Consider the following 20,941-nt stretch of genomic DNA (forward strand, 5'->3'; position numbering starts at 1 on the left):
TCCTGTGTGCTTTCAGTAAATCAACAAATATTCATCATGTACTTAAGCTGCTATAACGGATACCAAGGGAAAGATAAAGTAAGAACTGTGTCCTTAGGGAACTCAATGTCTGCGGGAGAACCTGACCTATGTTCCTAAACCCTAAAGTCTAATAGTGAGACCTATGACCAGTATTTTATAAAGTCTTCTTCGCTATCCTGAAATAAAATTCAGAGACACTGTAACCAACCTACACATTTTTTTATCAGTATACTACAGCAAATGCAATATAAAGAAGAAACAAAAGTAATTTATAATGAAATAGGTATGCTGATATGGAAATGTGAAGGTATTACCCTGTTTCCCCGAAAATAAGACATCCTCCGAAAATAAGACCTACTTATAGGAAAGATAAGGCGTCCCCTGAAAGTAAGACCTAGCGCATCTTTGGGAGCACACCTTAAAATAAGACACTGTCTTATTTTCGGGAAAACAGGGTACTATGCAAATCGTTAACCAAGCAGTCAAGTGTTTATGCTAATATATAAATCACTGTCACAGGTAGACAGTAGACTGTCACCTGTGGAATGCCACAGGTGGACAGGTGGCACCTGTGGCTCAGTGTGGCGGGTTCGAACCCAGCCCGGCCAAACTGTAACCAAAAATAGCTGGCGTTGTGGTGGGCGCCTCTAGTCCCAGCTACTTGGAAGGCTGAAGCAAGAGAATTACCTAAGCCCAGGAGTTGGAGGTTGCTGTGAGCTCTGACGCCACGGCACTCTACCAAGTGTGGTAAAGTGAGACTCTGTCTCTAAAAAAATAAATAAATAAAAAATAAATGCCACAGGCACAAAAACAAAGTGATGTAGGTGTGTTGTAGTAACCATTTAGCACTGGAAAATTCACTCTATGCAGAACTGGCCATTCTTCATGTTTAAATGTAAAATGGAGTTGAGTTCTAGCCTTAAGTCATTATAAAGTCTTTTCACTTATGTGCCTATCTGGTAGGCATGACATCCAGAAGTCAGGCAGTTCACAGGCAGTAAAGTACTTCCCTGTGATCCATGGTCTACACATCTGGCATCTGTGGTCTGAAAGGCCGCCGGAGCTAGCTGCCACCCATCCGGTCACTGCAACAACCAAAAAGGCAGTTCCTAATTGATCAGTCAAGAGCATTTTGGATAAAGTAACTAAGGCAATATGCAGTCCATGGCAAGTGATTGTTCTTAAGATATTTTGTCCTATCTAGAAAAGTACTATTTTGGGCCATTGCTTCAGATAGTTGAAAGCTAGCTCAGAGGACTAAGAAAATGAGTCTCTGGCTTAGTAGACTCAAAGTTCAAAGCGTATGACAGGCCTGCTCCCTTCATTCTCTATCATAGTACTCCTTGTTATTCCTAAATAGTGTTTTCCACTGTTTACAATTATACTGTGTATTTGAGTGTTGATCCCTTAAACTATTGGGCTGAAACCATGTCTCTTTTGATCTTCACTGTATTATTGGTCTAACATGTGGCACACAGAATAAAATGTTTAATAAATAAATAAAGCAGGCCACAGAGACATTCTCGGGGAAGACTGCAGGTAAGTTCCATTCTGCATGTAGGAATTACGTCTGCAGTACTATTGCTGGTGTCTCTGAGGACACACAGCTTCAACGTGCTCATCAGTGAATTCTCCACTGAGCTCAGGACACTAGGACCATGGCTTCCAGCCTACATGTGGGCCAACTGTCTGGGAAAGCCTAACTGTTCCTGCATTGGGAATAATTTTTTCTGTCCCTCTTTATTAAGAGGCAAGAAACGTAAAAGGAAAGTAGAATCTTGTGCTGAAATCTCCACCACCCATAGTCTTGAGATAGGATGTTACCAAGGTTTCCTCAAGTGGAGATGGCTGATTTTGTATTTAATAGGACTGGTTCCTCTTGGACTGTGTGTGGTTTGGCTGCCCACACTTCAGAGGCTTGTCCTGGAGGAACCTGAAGAATTGAATTGGGTCTCAAGTTGTGATTTAAATGAACAGCGTACACAGTATATTAAGGCTACTCGGTAGCTGGGTAATAATCTTATGGTGCTATTTCTTTGTATTACACAAAGAAAAGTGAGCAAAAAATAAACTTGCAGCTCAATGAATTATCACAAAGCAAACTCCATGTGGCTACCACCCCTAGTCAAGATATAGAAGATTCCTGGAAGCTACCCTGAGGCCCCATTCCAGTCACCAACTCACCGTCTTTTCCAAAGATAACTACTACTCTGACTTCCAACTTTGCAGCGATAGTTCTAAAACTATGATATAATTTTGCCTAGTTTTGAACTTCACGTAAATGTAATAAAACAGTATGTATCCTTTTTTGTCTGAATTCTTCCACTTGTGAGATTCATCTATGTTTTATGTATCAACTTTTTGGACTTTTTTTTACTGCTGTGTAGTTTGCCACTGTGTGCATATACAACAACACACACACACACACACACGTACACACATACACACATATACATATACAGTAGAACTTCTCTAAGTTGACCACCCAAGGGACTGTAACAAACTGGTCAACATATGGAAGTGGTTCAACATCAGGAAGTGGTTCAACATCAGCTACTGTGCTGATAGGTACATTATCTGGTCTGTGCAAATTAGGTCAACTTGAGGAGATGGTCAGTGTAGGGAGGTGGCCCACTATGAGGTTCTATGTGTATGTATTCACCTGCACACTCTCCTGTTGATAGACATCTCCGTTGTTACCAGTTTGGGGCTTTCTGACTAACTCTGCTAGGTATATTTGTACTTGTCTTTTGGTGGACACATATACTCCCTTCTCTGAGGTATTTACCCAAGTGAAATTGCTGGGTCATAGGGTAGGTATATATTTTATTCTACTGGAAATTCTCCAGCAGTTCTCCAAATTGGTTGTATCATATACCATTGCATTTCATCTGCAGCAGTATATTAGTGGTGTTTTTAATTTGGGCCTTTCTGGTGATTGTACAGCGGTATTTCATTGTGGTTTTAATTTGTTTACTAATGAGATTCAGTACTTTCATCATGTCGTTCGGCTCATTAGCCTTTTTCTTTTGTGTATTGTCTGTTGCGGTCTCTCATGTTTTTTCCTTCTTTCTTGAATTCCCTTTTTCGTACTGACTTGTTTGAGTTCTTTGTGCACTTTGGATGTGTACCCATCTTTTCATTATGTGTGTGGCAGATATTTTCCCTACTTTGTGGCTTGCTTCTTTCTTCTCTTAATTTTGTCTTTTGAAAAACAGAAGTTCTTAGTCCTAATTTTGTCCGGTTTATCACGTCTTTTCCCTTATGATTGGTCATTTTGGTATTCTGGTTAAGAAAACGTTTTCTACTGCAAAAACATGAAGATACTTTTCTATGTCCTGGAAACTTTTATTGCTTTGCCTTTCACATTATGTCTGCACTAGTAGATTTTTGCCCTGCGTTGACACCGGTTTGGCACTCGGCACTTTTTTTTTTTTTTTAATTTATTTATTTTTTTATTAAATCATAACTGTATACATTGATATGATCGTGGGGCATCATACACTCGGCACTCGGCACTTTTAAACCTCACTGCTCCGCCTTGCCTGCTTTGTCATAAATAAAGCGCTGTTTAGGAAAAGGCTTGTTTAGAATCTATTTTTATACATTGGTCGGTTTCTGTCTTTCTGCTAATACTAAACTTATTTAGTTTAGTATTGCAATTTTAGACTAAATCTTGATATCTGGATGAACAAGTCATCCTACCTTATTCTTATAGATTTTTCTATACTTTTATAATAGCTTTCTTATCTAAGGAAAGAAGTTGCCTTCTATCCCTAATTTGCTGAATTCTTGGGGTTTTTTTGCTTGTATGTTTGTATTTCGGGTTTTTTTTGTTATTTGTTTGTTTTTTGCTTTTTTTTCCCCCCCCTCTAAATTGTGAGAAGACATTGGATTCTATCAGGTATTTTCTGCATCTGTTGCTTTTTCTTCTTCAAGCATCAAAGTAACTATACTTCTGGAATAAACCCAACTTGGTTGTGATGTGTTATCCTTATTAAAATTGTTGGATTTGGCTCACTAATAGTTTAGGGATTTTGCATCTGCATTTATGAGTAAGATTATCCTGTATTTTTCTTTTTTTTCTTAATGCCTTTGATTGGTTTTAATATCAAAATTATGCTGACCTCATACAGTGGGTTGTGAAATATTCTCATTTCTTCTATTCTCTGGAAGACTTTGTATTAAACTGACATTTGATTTTTCTAATGTTTGGTAGAATTTACTGGTAGACATCTGTTCTGGAGTTTTCTTTGTTAGGAAGGTTTTAAATTATGGATCGGATTTTTTTACTGTTTGACATACTATATTTTTTTATTTTCTTGTGTCATTCTAGATAATTTTTCCCCTAGAAATTGTCCATTTCATCTAAAATTTCAAACTTACTGGTATAAAGTTCAGAATATTCCATCATGACCTTTTTATTTTGAAATAATATCAAATTAGAGGAAAGTTACAAGAATAGAGCAAATAACTTCTCCTAAATTACCCAGAAGTAAGCTCAGCCCTGATTTTTCACCACCCCAAATGCATTCTGCAATCCAATCTAGACACTGCTTATTGTTTTTTTGTAACAGTTCTAGGAGCATACAAGAAAGCTGTAAATATTTAAAATATACAATTTAACAAGTTTTGATATATATTCTCACCTGTAAAATCCTAAGCATAATCAATACAGTGACTATTTCTATTAACCATGAGAGTTTCCTCATGCCTCTTCATCATCCTCCACCCATTTTTGGGTGGTCTATTTGGGGTGGTCCATTTTGAGTTTTTGTTTATATCTCAGACATGAAGCTGAGTCTGTTTTTTTTGCATGTGGAAATTAAATTGTTTTTGTATCATGTTTCAAAAGACTATCCTTTCTTTGTTGGTGTATGCGTACTTTTATTTCTCAACTCAGTATTTTATGCCATTGATCTGTTTATTTTTATACCAGTATTACTGTCTTGATTACTGTAGGTTTGTAATAACTCTTGAAATCAGAGAGGGTTAGCCCTCCAACTTGTTCTTTTTCAGAGTTGTTTTTGGATTTTTTAATCAGTTTGTCAGTGTCCAAATATATATTATACACCTGCAAAGTCTACTGTGTCCAGCACTGCTGGGATTTTGATTGAGATTGAATTTGCTCTAAAGATTAGTTTGGAGAAAATTGACATCTAGATAATATTGAGTCTTCTGATCTATGAAATGGGCTATCTCTCCATTTATTTAGGTCTTTATTTCTTATTGCCATATTTTTGTACTGTTCTGTGTATAAATCTTTCATATCTTTGGATATGAAATCCTTAACTACTTCATGTTTTTTATGCTGTTGCAAAAGGAATTTTTAAAATGTCAGTTTTTGATAGTTCATTGCTAGTATATAGAAGTGGGAATTGAATTTTGCATGCTAATCTTGTGTTTTTCAACCTTGCTAAACTCACTTAGTTCTAGTTGCTTTTGTATAGATTGTTATGGCTTGTCTAAAGTAGGCTTTTGTTATGCCACGTCTAAAGTAGGCTTTTGTCCAGGTCTAGATTAGCCCCACTCCTAAGGCATGGCTTTTCTGGGGTCTCTATTGAATGTCCTGGGTGTTCAGCAAGTTTCTTCATTCTGGGTGATTGAAATTCAGACATCTCCCAATCTTATAAGAGCTTTACCAGTAGTTCTTTGGGTAATTTTACTGAAACTCTTTGTATACAAGGGCTGTCCAGAAAGTATTCAGCCATATAATATGAAGAATAGTATTAACAATGGCTACTGAATACTTTGTGCGCAGCTTAGAATTTAGCCAGAGTCTCAAGATAGATAGACATCTGTGCTTCTGTGTAATTCCCCGAAATTCCAGCTGCCACTGCTTTCTCAAACTCACTCATTTTGTTCAGGGGATCACTGTGCTGTGTTGGGATTCTGCTGTCTGCCCCACGGTTAAGAAAGTACCTCCCTCAGGTGATTGTGGGGTGTCCCCTGCTTGTTTTCCTTCTCTCGGGGGTTACAGTCCTTGCTGCCTGTTGTCTGCCCCAAACAGTTCTTTGATGTACTTTTCCAGTTTCACAATTGCTTATGATAGCGGGACTTGCCCAGTGTAACAGTCACATGGCTGTGGCTGAATATGGTTTTAACTCTACCATCCCGTGTTTAGCTTCATATTCAATTAAGGAAATAATGATGTGTGACATGACAACGTGATCTTGTATATATTAATTTCATGAGAGTGACTTTAGAAAATTAATCTCAAATGAATGCTATCACATTGATAGTTTATTAATTTACTAAACAAAAATAGTTGCCCCAATTCTTTATCATTTGTATCATACTTATCTTCTTTTACCAAATGTAATTCAAGCTAGTTATTGAATATACTTGCTATGGAGATTCTGTTTCTTTTTAAATAGTTTGGAGGTAGAATCTTTATCATGTTACAGGGAATTATCAGCTGGGCTGGACTAATAGCATGTTTTAGATGTAGCCAGCTTGCACTATTGCACTATGTACTCATGTGCTGTAGCTTAGCTTTTATTACAAAGTAACTCACTGTGTAGGCTTTCTGTCTGGTGATTCAAATATCAGATGAATGATTGGCCTAGTGACATTTAAATGCCCTTCAAGCTTGAGATTCTATTATTCTTCAACAAATTAAATTCAGCAAGACTGTCTTGAGTGCCATCATAATAGGGTATGTTATATAAGAAGAAAAATCATCTTTGCCTTTGAGAAGCTTAGAATTTCATTGGTGAGATAATATCTACATATATAAACTGAGAGAGTAGTTAAAAATTGTGTGTGATTGATTACAGAATGAACACCACAAACCATAAATGCTGAGGTTTTAATTCAGAGAAGGAGGTGGTATGGCAGAGGTAGGATGAGAAAGAACACATCTCGTCCTCTTTGTGGGGGGATAGCAGTGGGAGAGGCATGGAAGCCGGACAAAGGGATACATATCTGCAGGAATGTCAGCGAAGAGACCCACCAGCCTCGCAGAAGGAGAAAGCTGTATAATCTTGTTTTAAAAGTCAGTGGCAAAATCATCAACTATTGCGGTTTTATCAACAATGATATTTCTTTTGGCAAGTGCCTCCCATGATGATACCATTGGCTGTATAGATTTGGAAATCTTACATCTGCATAATTTCAGGTGCCACCAATAATTATGTCTTAATGTTGCAGCAGAATAAAAGTTTTTCATGGAAAAATCCTCATTTGTATCATGAGATACATCTGTTTGAGAAACAGTGTGAACAGAACAACCACCCGAGATCTGCCTTTTTGGTGCTGTGGGGTGTTGGAGAAATTCTTTTGAGTTTTGTGGCTCTTCTCTATCTCTCTGAGTCTAGTAGATTCTAGTCTTTCGTCTCTGTTTAGCTTTTAAGGGTCAAGGTTGTTCTGAGGTTAATATTGTCTGCCTGAGCTGATAATTGAAATCTGGATTGCTGTCTTTTAATTTTTATTCTGGTATTGGAACAGTAATTCGGAGCACACTAGTTTTAATTCAATATTGTCCAAATAAAATCAAATGTAACGTACATATACCAGGATAAAAAGTTTAGATACATTTCCTACAAAATGGTAAAAGCACTGAAATTTCTTTCCATTGACTGTGACCTAAACAGATTATAGAACAATTCTGTGATTTAGTTTATTATTGAATATGAAATATGTATGAAGACTCATCTGTAATCACAAAAATTATAAATATTATGTTTCAGTATGTCAAGAATTTTCAGCTTTTAAAATTAGAGAACTATAATGTATCATTTTGTTTGAGGGAGTGTCAAACAAAAGCTGAAAACATACCTGAGTGACAGTTATTAAAAGCATTATGTATATTCATTCAAATTTTCTAAAGTCACTATGTAAAAAATGCCTAGTCCGCATGCTAAGATCCTTGCTATGTGTACTCTTTTTTTGTGCTCTTATTTTTGAGACTGACTGAGTGTTTAAGGAAAATTTCAAGAGCAAAGAAGAGAGGGAGAAGACAGAGAAATACGTCTTTAGTTGCACACAGAGTTGAGTGTGAATGTATAAAATTTGTGTCATAACATGGAATAGTTTTGAAATCTTATCAAGTAAAACCTACAAAGTGCATAATACTTGATGATCTTTAGTACCACATTAAGTTATTTGGAATATTTGATACCTAGAGAAGCTTACAAAAGAGCTTATGGGAATGTTTTTTCTGCTTACCTCTGATCACCTCATTATTGATCACTGCAGGACCATTTCTGTAGTTAACGGGGCATTTTCCTCAGACCTTCTAACAGCCGTCGTCAGAACCAACTAAATGCATATAAGATGATTGGATCATTTTTATTGGAGAAAAAAATTGAAGCAAAGGAAATTTAGTCTTAATAAAGAGCAATGTAAGACTTTCTCTTATAACTTATTAATATATTTTATTTTTCTCAACAAGGTAGACTTTGGCCTACAAAACATACCGTATAACATATGCTTTGTTTGAAAATTTTTTAAATGAGTTTTCAGAGCTGTAGATTCTATAAAAACAGCACTGTACTTCTGTGGCTGCTTTAGTGTCACTGCTGTTTGTTCATTTTTGGCAGATAAAATAACACAAGAAGATATTGAAGGTATTCTGCAGAAGTTTACTGGGAATATAATGCAAGTACCCCCCCTGTAAGTTTGCTTATTGAATGTGGATAAATGTTTAATTTCACTTTCCAATGGTTTATATCACTCTAATTAAAATGGATGGGCTTCCTTTAATGGCAAGGCAGGTTTTAAATCTGACGTGGTGAGTGTTGGACGAGTAAAGGTGAACCTGGTGTAGACAGGGTGTGGAGCTTTTGGACCTAAGACACGGTGGGATGTGGCCTCCCTTGTTCCTAAGTGTTGCCACAGTCTGATACCTGTGCTAGTCCAGTGTTTATCAGCTCCTCTGGTGCCCATCCAAGTGCATCTCTTTGGTGCCCAGAGATAGCACTTTTCTCAGAACTGTGAAGGGACGAGTCTAATCTGGCAAGGGTGTGCGGCTGGGATTTTAGTGCTAATGTGCACTACCTTTCAGGGGCTGGTACTGTTCCTTTTGGGCAGAATCAGTGAAACAGATGAGGGTTATAACATTAAAAATACGATCATATTGCTTTTCTACTCGTCTTAGTTCATGGGCTGCTTATAACAAAATAACATAAACTAGGTGGCTTATAAACAGCAGAAATTTATTTCTCACGCTTCTTGGGGTGGGACAGCCAAGATCACAATGCTAACAGGTTCAGTGTCTGGTGAGGGCCTGCTTCCTCAGAGATGGTGCCTCTTACTGTGTCCTCTGTGGCCTTCTGCCCTAGGACCTTCCAAGAGCCCCCCCACCCCATACCATCACCTTAGAGGTTAGGATTTCAGCATATAAACTTCAGGGGTATACAAAATCATAGCACCTCTTAACCATGTTTTTGTGCACATTACCATTTCAAGCAAATTGCTTTTCTTTTTTTAATGGCTGAATGACGATAAGATGTATTAGGCTAAGTTACTGACAGTTCTTTTAGAATTTAATATTTATATTTTAAAATATTTATATTTGTTTTTCAAGAACATTGAAATATCATGTTTCTCCATGATTTTTCTTCAAACGTAAAGATGTTAAAATTTTACTAAGATTTGCATAAACATTTTGCATTATTATAAAAATAAACATTTATTTGTAAGAATCATTTTAGTATTTTCTGTGATTATGCCAAAGGTTTTGTGGTCTAATAAAATTTAATCACACAAAGTAAAGATCTGTTAAGTAGATGATTTGCTTATTAGCTTTTTAGAAATATTAACTTTTATATAAAAATGAATATTATAATAGAAGTGGTTTCAGGAAAATGTAGCTGAGATTATTATGACAAGAGGCTACAAGGTTCTTGTGCCTTTAACACAGACTGAGGCCTAGTAAAGTAAGATATGAATAGACCAGCTCCAGGAAGACAGTTAAAGAATAAAATCGGCCACACTGCTGCTGTGTGTCAGAATGAGCGTACATTAGCCTCATAGCTACATGTATTTGGAAACTGTCCAGGACAGCATTGTGGAATAGATTGGAAGAGAAAACTAGTTCCTTTTTTAGAAGGATTTTCAATTTAAAGAGCTGTTAGCCATCCTTTCTTTTTATGCCTTAATATGAAATTCTCTCTCCGTCATTCTAAATCAGTCTCAATTCTCGCTGCCCCTTACCCTTCCTCTCTCCCTCTCTTTATCTTACAAGCTATTCTGCCTTAAAGAAAGATGGCCAGAGACTTTCAACTTTGATGAAGAGAGGTGAAGTCGTAGAAGCAAAACCTGCCAGGCCAGTTACTGTGTACAATATCTCCCTTCAGAAATTCCAGCCACCATTTTTCACGTTAGGTAAGAGGAGGAGATTTGAAATCATTTGTATTTACACACACGTTTATTTTGTATTTGGCTACTTCTGTGTAATTTTCATGTGTCCCTGGGATAGTGGATGTTTTTTTAAATTTGAATTTAAGGAAGACTAAGTACCTTTTTGGTCATACACGTAATGAGATACCACAAGGAGGTGCAGAAATGCCTTTCTAGCTAGGCTATATTATCTTGGAGTTGGAAATAATATACTGTAGGTAGCTCTCTAGAGAAGAGTAGGTAAGAAGTATATATTTTTTGCATTTCAGATGTTATTATTTTATTCCTTCCATTTTGGCAAGTGTCTGATACATTCAGTTTTAGAACTGACATTAATTTGTCCTTTTAAAATGAAGCATTTTTAGTTTTCTGACAAGAGATTCTGAGAATGGAGTAATCCCCCCCTTTTTGTCACCTATAAGTTATTACTAAAGATGCTGAAAATATGAAAAAAATGGGTAAGGCAGAAATGGATTCTTGGACACATGGTCACGTTAATTCAGATTATCAATTTGACTTTATAATCCATATTTGAAATAAATATAAAAGCTAAAAAGTTTGTTTCCATTATTGGCAATTTTATCTTCATGGCTGCAAAAAGTTGTGAAGAGCCATAAAGAATGAAAGCTGTTGTTCTTAATCCTCAGCCGTCCTTAAATGGATCCTACCCTTATATCTTGATAGATTCCTTTCAGAAATAATTTGCCAAAACCTGTTTTCCTAAATTACGTTGCTTTTTCCCATTGACATTATTATTTAATGTTTATTCAGTGCCTGCAGAATATGGTTTTGTACAGTTAGTTCAAAAGTCACGTCCTTTTTTGAGTTTTCTGATTCTAAAATACTTGACAGTAATGAAAAAACACACTACAAATGTTTTGCTACATTCCAACAAAGCAAAACAGCTGGGTTGGCAGAGTAAATAAAATTTATGAAAGTAAGAAAAATTTCCAAATTTTTCTGATTACATATAAATCATCAATAATTTTAACTAGAGTGTCATAGGCCAAAAGAATAGTCTTTTCACCAAAGTCAAATACAATGCAAGATTGTTAGCACACCTGTATTTGATCCTAATGCCCATTTTTTCTCTTAGCAGTGGCCTCACACTGTGAGCTGACTACAACAACAAAAAAAAGGAATTAGAATCTTTAGGTGTTGAACTTTGATTAACTCCCCCAGTGGGAATTTGTGCCAGTCAGACTAGAGACAGCTAGAATGTAGTCCTTTTCTGTAGAGATACAGTATCTCTTTTTAGGATGTCTTGTTGATGAATAAAAATAACACAGAGTCTCGCTCTCAACCAGTATAAACTTGTGTTGTATTATGTTAAGATATTTAGATATACATTCAATTTGAGGACATTGTGTAATTTTTAGTTATTTCTTGATTTTTAAAGAAATATTTCCAAGAGAACATTTCAGTATGTTGAGCTCACCATGTGTGATATACCAAACGTAATTCTTGACCCTGTGAAAGGCGTTTTTAATTGGTTGCTTGCTTATATGTTTTTGAATGTACAAATCTGAAAATATTTTTTAAAATCTACAGCTGTCAATAGCAAAGCTGCGATTTCTAACTGTTTAAAACCTATTAAATGAACCAGGCTGAAGTATTAAAGTGATGTGACGTGCCAGTTAATTTAAAATGTGCTCGTGAGTTTCTGCTGTTTGCTTTCTCCACACTCCGACTTTTCAATCTCACAAACACATATGCTGCTGGATGAATAATTTATGTTTTGGCACATAAATATTTTATCGCACGATTGTTTGCATAGTGCATTTTTACATTTGTTGAGGGGCATCATTTCTATGTAAAGTGGATTTCATAGGAGGTGAGCAATTTACCATGTCACCGTTAACATTCCAGATGTTGAATGTGGAGGAGGTTTTTATATCCGAAGCTTGGTCAGCGACATTGGCAAAGGTAAGCATAAAAATGAATTATGAAGGATCATTTAGAGACTAAAATTCCTTTTCGATGGGAAGAGGGAATTTTCTGTGTTCCTTATTTCGGAGTACTGGCCATAGGTACTGAACTCTTGCTGCCTGTAGCTGTAGAAGCATTGTCGGTTTATGGCATGCAACTGTCAGCCTCAGCAGCTGCAGGGAAGTGCTCGTAACGGGGAAGAAGAGAAAGAGGAGCAGAAAATGAAGACAGGAATAATGAATGTAAGAGCCAACAGTTTTTTCAAATACAAAACATTTTAGCTCAAAGTAGGGATCAAAAGAAAAAAGGTATATCCTTCTAGAAGTTATTTTCATAGATACAAATCAAATTTTTTAAAAACTGGAAGCTGTAGTCTTACTACCAGCCAGAGAGTTGGATTTCTGGCTCTGCCTTTTGCTCCTGGCAGTTGTGACCTTGGCAGGTAATACTACCTCATCTGGAAAGGAAGGGTAACAGTCACATGGTGTTGCTTCATGAGCTAACTAAGAAAAATGTGTGCAGGTTCTGTGTTGACATTAAAGCAGTTTAGGTGAGACTTTAAATATTTTGCTACTTAATCAGGCTCTCTGGGCTCTTAGTTCTTCTGTTGGATTATTACAGTTTCACTCTTGTGGTGATTTGGGGAGGGTTGAGTCGAGTTCTGTCATTTGAAAAATTATGAACTATGAAATACTGAATCATTTGTCTTCTGGATTTTTGTTTACCTTTTGTTGTTGTAGAACTGTCTTCCTGTGCCAATGTGCTAGAGCTGACCCGAACCAAACAGGGACCCTTCACGCTGGAGGAGCACGCCCTTCCTGAAGACAAGTGGACAATTGACGACATCGCTCAGTCTCTGGAGCATTGCTCGTCTCTGCTCCCAGCAGAGTTGGCACTTAAAAAATCAAAACCCGAGGAGCCTAATGAACAGGTTTTGAGTTGTGAATATATAACTCTAAATGAGACAAAGGGAGAAGATGATGTAATTAAGACATTTTGAGATGGACCTGGGAATATCATTTCCTGTGTGGCATTTGAATCCCGTGTGCAGATGCAGACTGATAAGCTACATGCAGGAGACCCCTATTCCTGACTTCATGTTTTGCATGGAGGAAATGTCCACCATTTACAGGTTTCTATAGTATATGATTTGTTTACTATGCCTTATATATGGCCTGGTAATTCCATTCTTTGCCGTGCTATGGAATGTTCTTTTGGATAGTTTTATGTTAAAATGTGAATAGGATTGGATTCAGGAAAATATAACTTTCTGAATTTGATGTGTCTTCAGTCTTTTCCTGTGAAAAAGTTGAACAAATTTTCTAATCAAAGAAAAAATATGGGCCACGTATTTTAGTTTCACAAAAGTGAATGTAATTTAGTGTTATTTTGACTTTACTTAGGCTTTCTGGTGGCTCCATTTTATTGAAATCCATGAACTTTTTTGAAATAGCTGCTATTGAACTCTTTTCTTGTGTTTTAGAGAGTTTGTTATTATTACAAACATTTCTGTGATAAAACTGCACTCATCTAGTATTACTTGTGTTTATTTAGATCTTGGAAACAAACCTTTATAATAAATATTAGTAAGTGAACCAAATTATTATTGCTGCCACTTATATATAAATAGAAGACTAATATTTAATTAAATTCACTAGTACTCTACTATTTGAGCAGAAGACAGCCCCTATAGTTTTGCATTTTGGTAGCTGTAAGATATTTTCCTGTAATTTTATCAACATAGTCAACCTCTTTGTACCATTTTGTCCCCGTGACATTGTATCTTCAGTCATTTGCTCTTTCAGGTGATACTTGCAGATGTTGAAATCGCTGCCCTGTATTTCCATTTGTCTCCTGCTCTAAATATTTTTTAAAAGTTATTCTCAAACTTTTTTTTTTTTTTGAGAGACAGAGCCTCAAGCTGTCACCCCGGGTAGAGGGCTGTGACATCACAGCTCAGAGCAACCTCCAATTCCTGGGCTCAAGCGATTCTCCTGCCTCTGCCTCCCAAGGAACTGGGATTACAGGCGCCTGCCACAGCGCCCGGCTGTATTCTCAAACATTTTTATTCACATAGCTTCCTGAGAGTTTCCTATCACTCTGTACCATAATTTTGAAAATGTGGTCATATTACAAAATAGTAAATTTCCTATATAATGAGTGCTTCGTAATTCGTGTTATGGGAAAGCAATGCAATACATATGCAGCTGGACTCAGAAATGCAAAGATCCCTCTTCCTTTACTCAACTGTAGTTTCAAAAGGAAGACTTATTAAAGATTTTATAACAGGAAGAGTTTTTAGATTTTATATGGATGGACTTTCTTTTTAAAGGTGGTTGCCTGCTTGCGAGCACTAAATGAGATTTTTAACATGTAAACTGAAGTGGTTAACCTAATGTAAACTCAGTATAAAAAGTTAAATGCATCAATAGAATGTTCTCAGCATGTTGGCACCATTTTAGGTGAAAATATTAAAACTAATTCTTAATGTGAAACAGAAAATTACAAGGAAAAGAGTATTGATAATCCATTAGCATAAAATGCCAAGCACACGAAGTTTATAATTTTACTTACTCACACCTAGTGCCCCATAGTCCGTGTCAGCTGAGGGTAGCTCTGGCTGCGCTGCCTGATGAAATCACACAAGTGACAGTGTGTCTTCGTCCATCGTGAGTGAAGTCCAGTAGAGAAATATTTAAGTTTCAGAACACAGCCGAAGTCTGTTCTATTTCTCAAACTTAAAAAATGGACATGAATAGTTTATTAATAGGGAAGAGTAGAAATTGTTTGAAAAGGCAAGTAACTTTTTAAAAACAATAGCCAATTTTTTTCTTTTATATTGAAAACATTGAAGGACGTTTTGGCAAATGGAAAAGTTACCCATCATCCTCACCTTCCTAATGCAGTAACTTTAGAATTTTAATTTTTATATCTCTCCTCCCCTTTTTTATTCACTTAATTACAATCTTAAGGCACCTATACTTTTTAATTGACTGTTTTTCATTTGATATTATCTATTTGTATTTAGTTTTGGTAATTATTTTAATTATCTTTATATTCATAATTTATTTAAACCATTTTTATATTGGTGAATACTTAGTTTTCTATTTTGTTAGGATAAATTCCTGAGAGTCGTATTATTAGGTGAAATAATATAAACAGTTTTATGATTTATGTTTGCCTTATCGCATTTCCAAAGGTTGTAACATTTTATAGTGTCACCATTTGGGTAGGGGTTTTATATATTATTGCTAATTTAGTAAAGTATAAGAGAGAGATCAACGTTTCTCTATAGTGTCTTTTGTGTGATTTATCTGTATACTTTGTTCATTTATATAAATAAATGTCTTAATGGTTTCTTTCAGCCTTTGCATGAGTTATTTATGAAGTAAATACTTGATAGAAGTACTTTTGTGGCCTGTGGTTTTTATTTTAATTTTATTTTCATTTTTGCTCCACTAAATTTGCTAACTGACTTTAATAATTCTTCGCCTTTATCATTGTCATATTTATAAGTATGAATGGTTATAAAATGTATCGAAATTTTAAATATATTTTATTAAATGTTTCAGAGATAAGTTCTCACTTCATCACCCAGGCTGGAGTGCAGAGTGGCATGATCACAGCTCACTGCATCCTCCAATTCCTGGGCTCATGTGATCCTCCTGCCTAGCCTCCCAAGTAGCTAGGACTATTGTTGTGTACCATGCCTGCCTAATTTTTCTGTTTTTTGTAGAAAAAACACTATCTTGTCTAGGCTGGTTTCCATCTCCAGGCCTCAAGTTAGACCCACCTCGGCCTCCCAAAGTAACCGGAATTTATATGAGCCACTATCCCTGAACTAAAATATTATTTTTAACTCTCATAAGCAGCTAAAACTGATCAAGATTCTCTGAAAAGTTCAAGACTCCTCTATAAAAATACTAGTTTTCTCCTGAGAGTCTGTTAAGTACCAATCTTCTTTCCCCATTTTACTCCAAATATATTGAAGGCAGTAGGACCTCCATAGTTTGCTACCTCCCTACATTGACAGCCTCCTTAAGTTGAGCTAATTTTCACAGACGCACCACGTGCGCAGGTCAGTACAGGAGGCCCAGTTCCTTGTGTTGACTATCTCTGTTGCTGACCAGTTGGTTACAGTCCCTGAGGTGGTCAACTTACAGAGGTTCTACTGTACCTACACCTTATATATTTCTAGGTTTAACGCTTTATGCCATAATAAAGTTGTTTTACTTGTAAAAAGATAAATTAGAAATTTCTAAAAATGATTCAACCTAGAACACATCAAATCACTTCATTCTGACACTTAAGTTTTTTATATTTCTGAAAAATATTGTTTTAAAAGTTATCAAAAGTGGTTGTAGAATTTACAGTTTTAAAATTCATAATTATTATAATAAAAGTTTTCTTTCTATGAATCCAAAATTGTGAAATGTGAATAAGGGCTAAATACATTTTCCTGTATGTATACTGACCAGATCTTTTCTTCTGAAGTCCTTGAATTAATACAAAACACTGACACAGCAGAAATTATTCATTGTGTGGGAAGAGAGTGCTTTATAAAAGGTCTTCACTCTATTTTTTGCCCCTCCAACCAGTTTGAAATTTGTATCAGACTTATGATGAGCATTTAGAGGTTCAATTAAACAGTGGATTGTTCTGTTTCAAAAGAAGAAATTAATTTACATTATATCATTATGTATATAATAGACAAAAATATGATTCAAAAGCACTCTAGAATGTTGAAACATTTAAATAGAGGACAATAATAGATAAGAGGTTCATGCACTGAAATGATTATAATGGCCTTGTAGTTACATTTAAATAGGAAGGTTATCTCGAAACCCTTTCTTTAACATATGTATGGTTAGCTCTAGTTTGCCTTAATTGCTCATTAAATACCAATTGTTAAGCATTTACAGCATAGTAAGCAGTTGAATCAGTAATGCCTTCTTTTGTCAACTTGTGAATTAAATCTTTGTATGAACAAGATTATTTTCAGATTGCTGTTACAAATGGTGGTATTAGTAGGAAAGTATTCAGAAATTATTTGGAATTTAGGAAATGATGGAAATAGGAAAGTAATTCAGAAATTATTAATTTGCTCTTCTTACCCATAATCCTTAAAATAAAGCATATTAATTTTATTTCTGTCTTTATCATTAATCTGGCAAATCATTTTGGGGGCCTCAGTTTCCTCATCTTTAAAACAAAGAAGATGAGACTAGTCCATCCCTAAGAACCTTTCCAAAACTAAAATAGTAGGCTTTCAAATGTAGATAATTTGTAATTATTATGCTTGGGAACTTGTTCCTCAGGAACAATTATTGTATTGTTCATTTAATTCTAGAAAATTCTCATTTCTATGGATACTTGTGTCTAATTACTCTTTCATATCTTCTTCATAGTATTTCTTTATCCCAGTGTGCTACATACTGGGGAATTTCCTCCATTCTTTTCCAGATAACAAATTCCTTTTGCTATTTTTATTTCCTGTTTAATAATCATGTATTTTAATGACTCTAGTGTTTTCTTTTTATTTCTAGAACATCACCCCTCCCCAAATCTGACTTTTCTTTTTGTATGTATGTCTAATTCTTTAATTAGGGTTTTAGTAAATGTATTTTTTAACTTTTTACTGATGCTTAATGTGCACACAAAGAATTGCACATATCATAAACAGTATAACTTGGTGAATTTCACAAATCAAATGTGTAATCAGCCACCAATCCAGAAACAGAATGTTACTGATTCCCTAGAATCCCCATAGAAGCTTTTTTCTAGTCGCTAGCCACCCACTCCTACCCCACTATCAAGGATAAATCACTTCTAACATTATAGGTTATTAATTTTGTCTGTTTTTGTGCTTCACATAAATAGAAGTATACAATATGCGAGGTCTGACAATTGAGTTTGTGAACTTGCTTAAGTTAGTAGCACTGTACAGACAGCTCGGTAACATTCCATAACCTGGGTATATCAGTGTCTCACAGCTGTGTTTGTGTTGACATGTGGCAGTGTCTTGCTGAGTGGCGTTCATTAATGTTGCATGTTTTTGTGTGCCCCTGCCAGAATGTCAGAGCTTGAATTGCAGCAATAGACAAACGTGAATTTCTTGTTAAACTTGGCAAGAGTGGAAGTGAAATCAGTGACATGTTAGTCCAAGTTTATGGGGTTAATGCCATGAAGAAAACAGCAGGATACAAATGGATTAAACATTTTTCTGAGGGGAGAGTATCACTGATGAAGAGGTGAGGGTAACCAGTAATACGTAGAACTGACAAAAACATCGAAAAATGTGTCAAATTGTGCATCAAAATTGTCACCTACTGCAGGAAGCATAGTGATAGAGAAATCAGAAAATCTTAACTGAAAATCTCGGCAAACAACTCATTGCTCTTGCATCATGACAGTGCACCAACTCACACAGCCCCATGTGTGAGAGAATTTTTAGCTAGTAAACAACATTCCCTACTCCATGAATGGCTCCAAATGACTTTTTTTAAATCTGAAGATGAAGGAAATATTGAAGGGAGGACATTTTGATTACCTTCAGGGCATCAAGGGTAATATGACAACAGTTTTGATGGCCATTCCAGAAAAAGAGTCCCAAAATTGCTTTGAAGGGTAGTGAACTAGGTGCGTAGCTTCTCAATGGGAGTAACTTGAAGGTGATCATACCTTCAGCAATGAGGTATGAAACACTTTTTCTACAATGAGTTTGTGAACTTAATTGTCAGACCTTGTATACTCTCTTACAAGTGATTTCTTTTCACAAAGTTATAATTTGAGGTTCTTCTATATTCTTGCTGTCTTAGCTCAGGGTGCTGTAACAAAATCCCACAGATTGGGCAGCTTAAACAACGGATATTTATTCCTCACAGTTCGGGAGGCTGGAAGTCTGAGGTCAGGGTGCCTTCTTCCTGGCTTGAAGATGCTACCTGTGTCCTCATGTGGCAGTGACAGGAAGCTCTGCTGTCTCTTCCTCTTCTTCCATCATGGGGGCTCCAACCTCATGACCCATCTAAACTTACCTCCGAAAGGCCCTACCTCCTAAACCACACTGGGAGCTGGGGCTTCAACATACATTTTAGGAAGATGCAAACATTTATTAAATAGTTCATAACAGTTGTCTATGGTCATTGTTCCTTCTTATTTTTTCATATTCAGTCTTTTTTTTTTTCCTTTTTTTTTTTTTTCATATTCAGTCTTGTCATTCAGTAAACCACTGTTTACTGAATGACAAGCTGGCACTTGGTTAATTTTCAGTTGGTGTTATTTTTGAATACTGCCTCTGAGCAATCTAGTACTTTTCTCCTTGTAAACTTATGTGCACATTTCTGTTGGATATGTCTAGAAGTAGAGTCTAGATCATAGAGTATACAGATATTAAGATTTAGTAAATACTGGAAGCAGTTTTTCAGTTATTCACTCCCAACAGTGTATGGGAGTTCTGGTTGTTCCACATTCTTCTCAGCACTAAATATTTTACATTCTCATCTTCACCATTTAGTTAGGTGTTTATTTTATCACATTATGGTTTTAATATTTAATAAGCTTTTCATTGATTTGTTAGGTTTTTTTTTTTCTGTTTTTTTTTTTTTGAGACTCATTCTGTTGCCCAGGCTAGAGTGCTACAGCATCTAGCCTGGCACTCTAGCATCAACACTCACTGCAACCTCAAACTCTTACACTAAAGCAATCCTCTTGCCTCACCCTCCACACCTGCCAGGATGCTGTCTATTTTTTTTTTTTTTTTTAGTAGAGATGGAATCTCAAGTCTTGGTTAGGATGGTCTCAAACTCCTGTGCTCAAGGGATCCACCCACCTTGGCCTCTCAGAGTACTAGGATTTACAGGTGTGAGCCACTGCTCCTGGCCAGATTTCTTAGGATTTTGATTTGTATTTTTTTAGTCTAATTCTCTAGTTTGTTACTTTACTCCTATTGTCTGTTTAGTCGAATAGTCTCTTAATTCAGTTGTCTGAAATTCTTTATGGAGTATAGTCTAATATTGCTTGTTGAATCTCCTAATCCTTTACCAAGGTGAGTTGTATTCTTACTACAAATTTAGATAATGACTTAATTCAGTGACTTTATTTATGGGAATCTTATGTGCCTGGGTTAAAAGTGTTCTTCCAGAGAGGTTTGGGGATTCATTCTGCTAGGCACACCAGAGAGATCACTGTTCTAAAAACACTTACTGCAAATGATCAAGGAAGGGGTGTTTTATTGTTGTGTTTTATTTAAAGCCTAAGAAGCCAACACAGAAAAGCTTTGTTGTTTTTGCCCTGCGTTTGTAGTAAATTGTTTTGGAGTCTACCATTTTATTAAATGTGCAGTCTTTTGAGGGTACCAGTTTTATGTCTGTGTTTTGGATAGTCACATTTCCAAAGCTCACCTGTTAAGACCCCCAGCCTTCATGTATGTCCCCAATTAAAATGCAAATCCCTTGTTTACAAAGAGGAGTAACCCAAAACCCCCTCTCCTCAACTACCTGGATTGCTATAGCATCAACAAGTGGGTGGACCACTCTGGTTTTCAGATTGCTCTTTATTTTTGACCCTGTTGAATTTCTTTATTTTCTCACTTGAGGTAAATTATTTATTTAAAGGCATTTTTAAGTCACATATATGTACAATAAAATTC

General features: G+C 35.9%; 1 protein-coding gene across 1 annotated transcript in view; it reads left to right on the forward strand.

Annotated features, from left to right (window-relative positions):
- The window catches only part of TRUB1 (TruB pseudouridine synthase family member 1), a 38,716-nt gene extending 23,062 nt beyond the window's left edge, over positions 1-15,654 (forward strand). The window contains exons 5-8 of the mRNA XM_053585490.1: positions 8,565-8,637; positions 10,211-10,350; positions 12,235-12,291; positions 13,035-15,654. Of these exons, the coding sequence (XP_053441465.1) occupies positions 8,565-8,637; positions 10,211-10,350; positions 12,235-12,291; positions 13,035-13,294 (530 nt within the window). The 3' untranslated portion in view covers positions 13,295-15,654. The remainder of the gene's footprint in view (positions 1-8,564; positions 8,638-10,210; positions 10,351-12,234; positions 12,292-13,034) is intronic.
- The last annotated feature ends 5,287 nt before the right edge of the window (positions 15,655-20,941 follow it).

The sequence above is a fragment of the Nycticebus coucang genome, chromosome 3 (genome assembly GCF_027406575.1).
Source record: "Nycticebus coucang isolate mNycCou1 chromosome 3, mNycCou1.pri, whole genome shotgun sequence".
Lineage (NCBI taxonomy): Eukaryota > Metazoa > Chordata > Mammalia > Primates > Lorisidae > Nycticebus > Nycticebus coucang.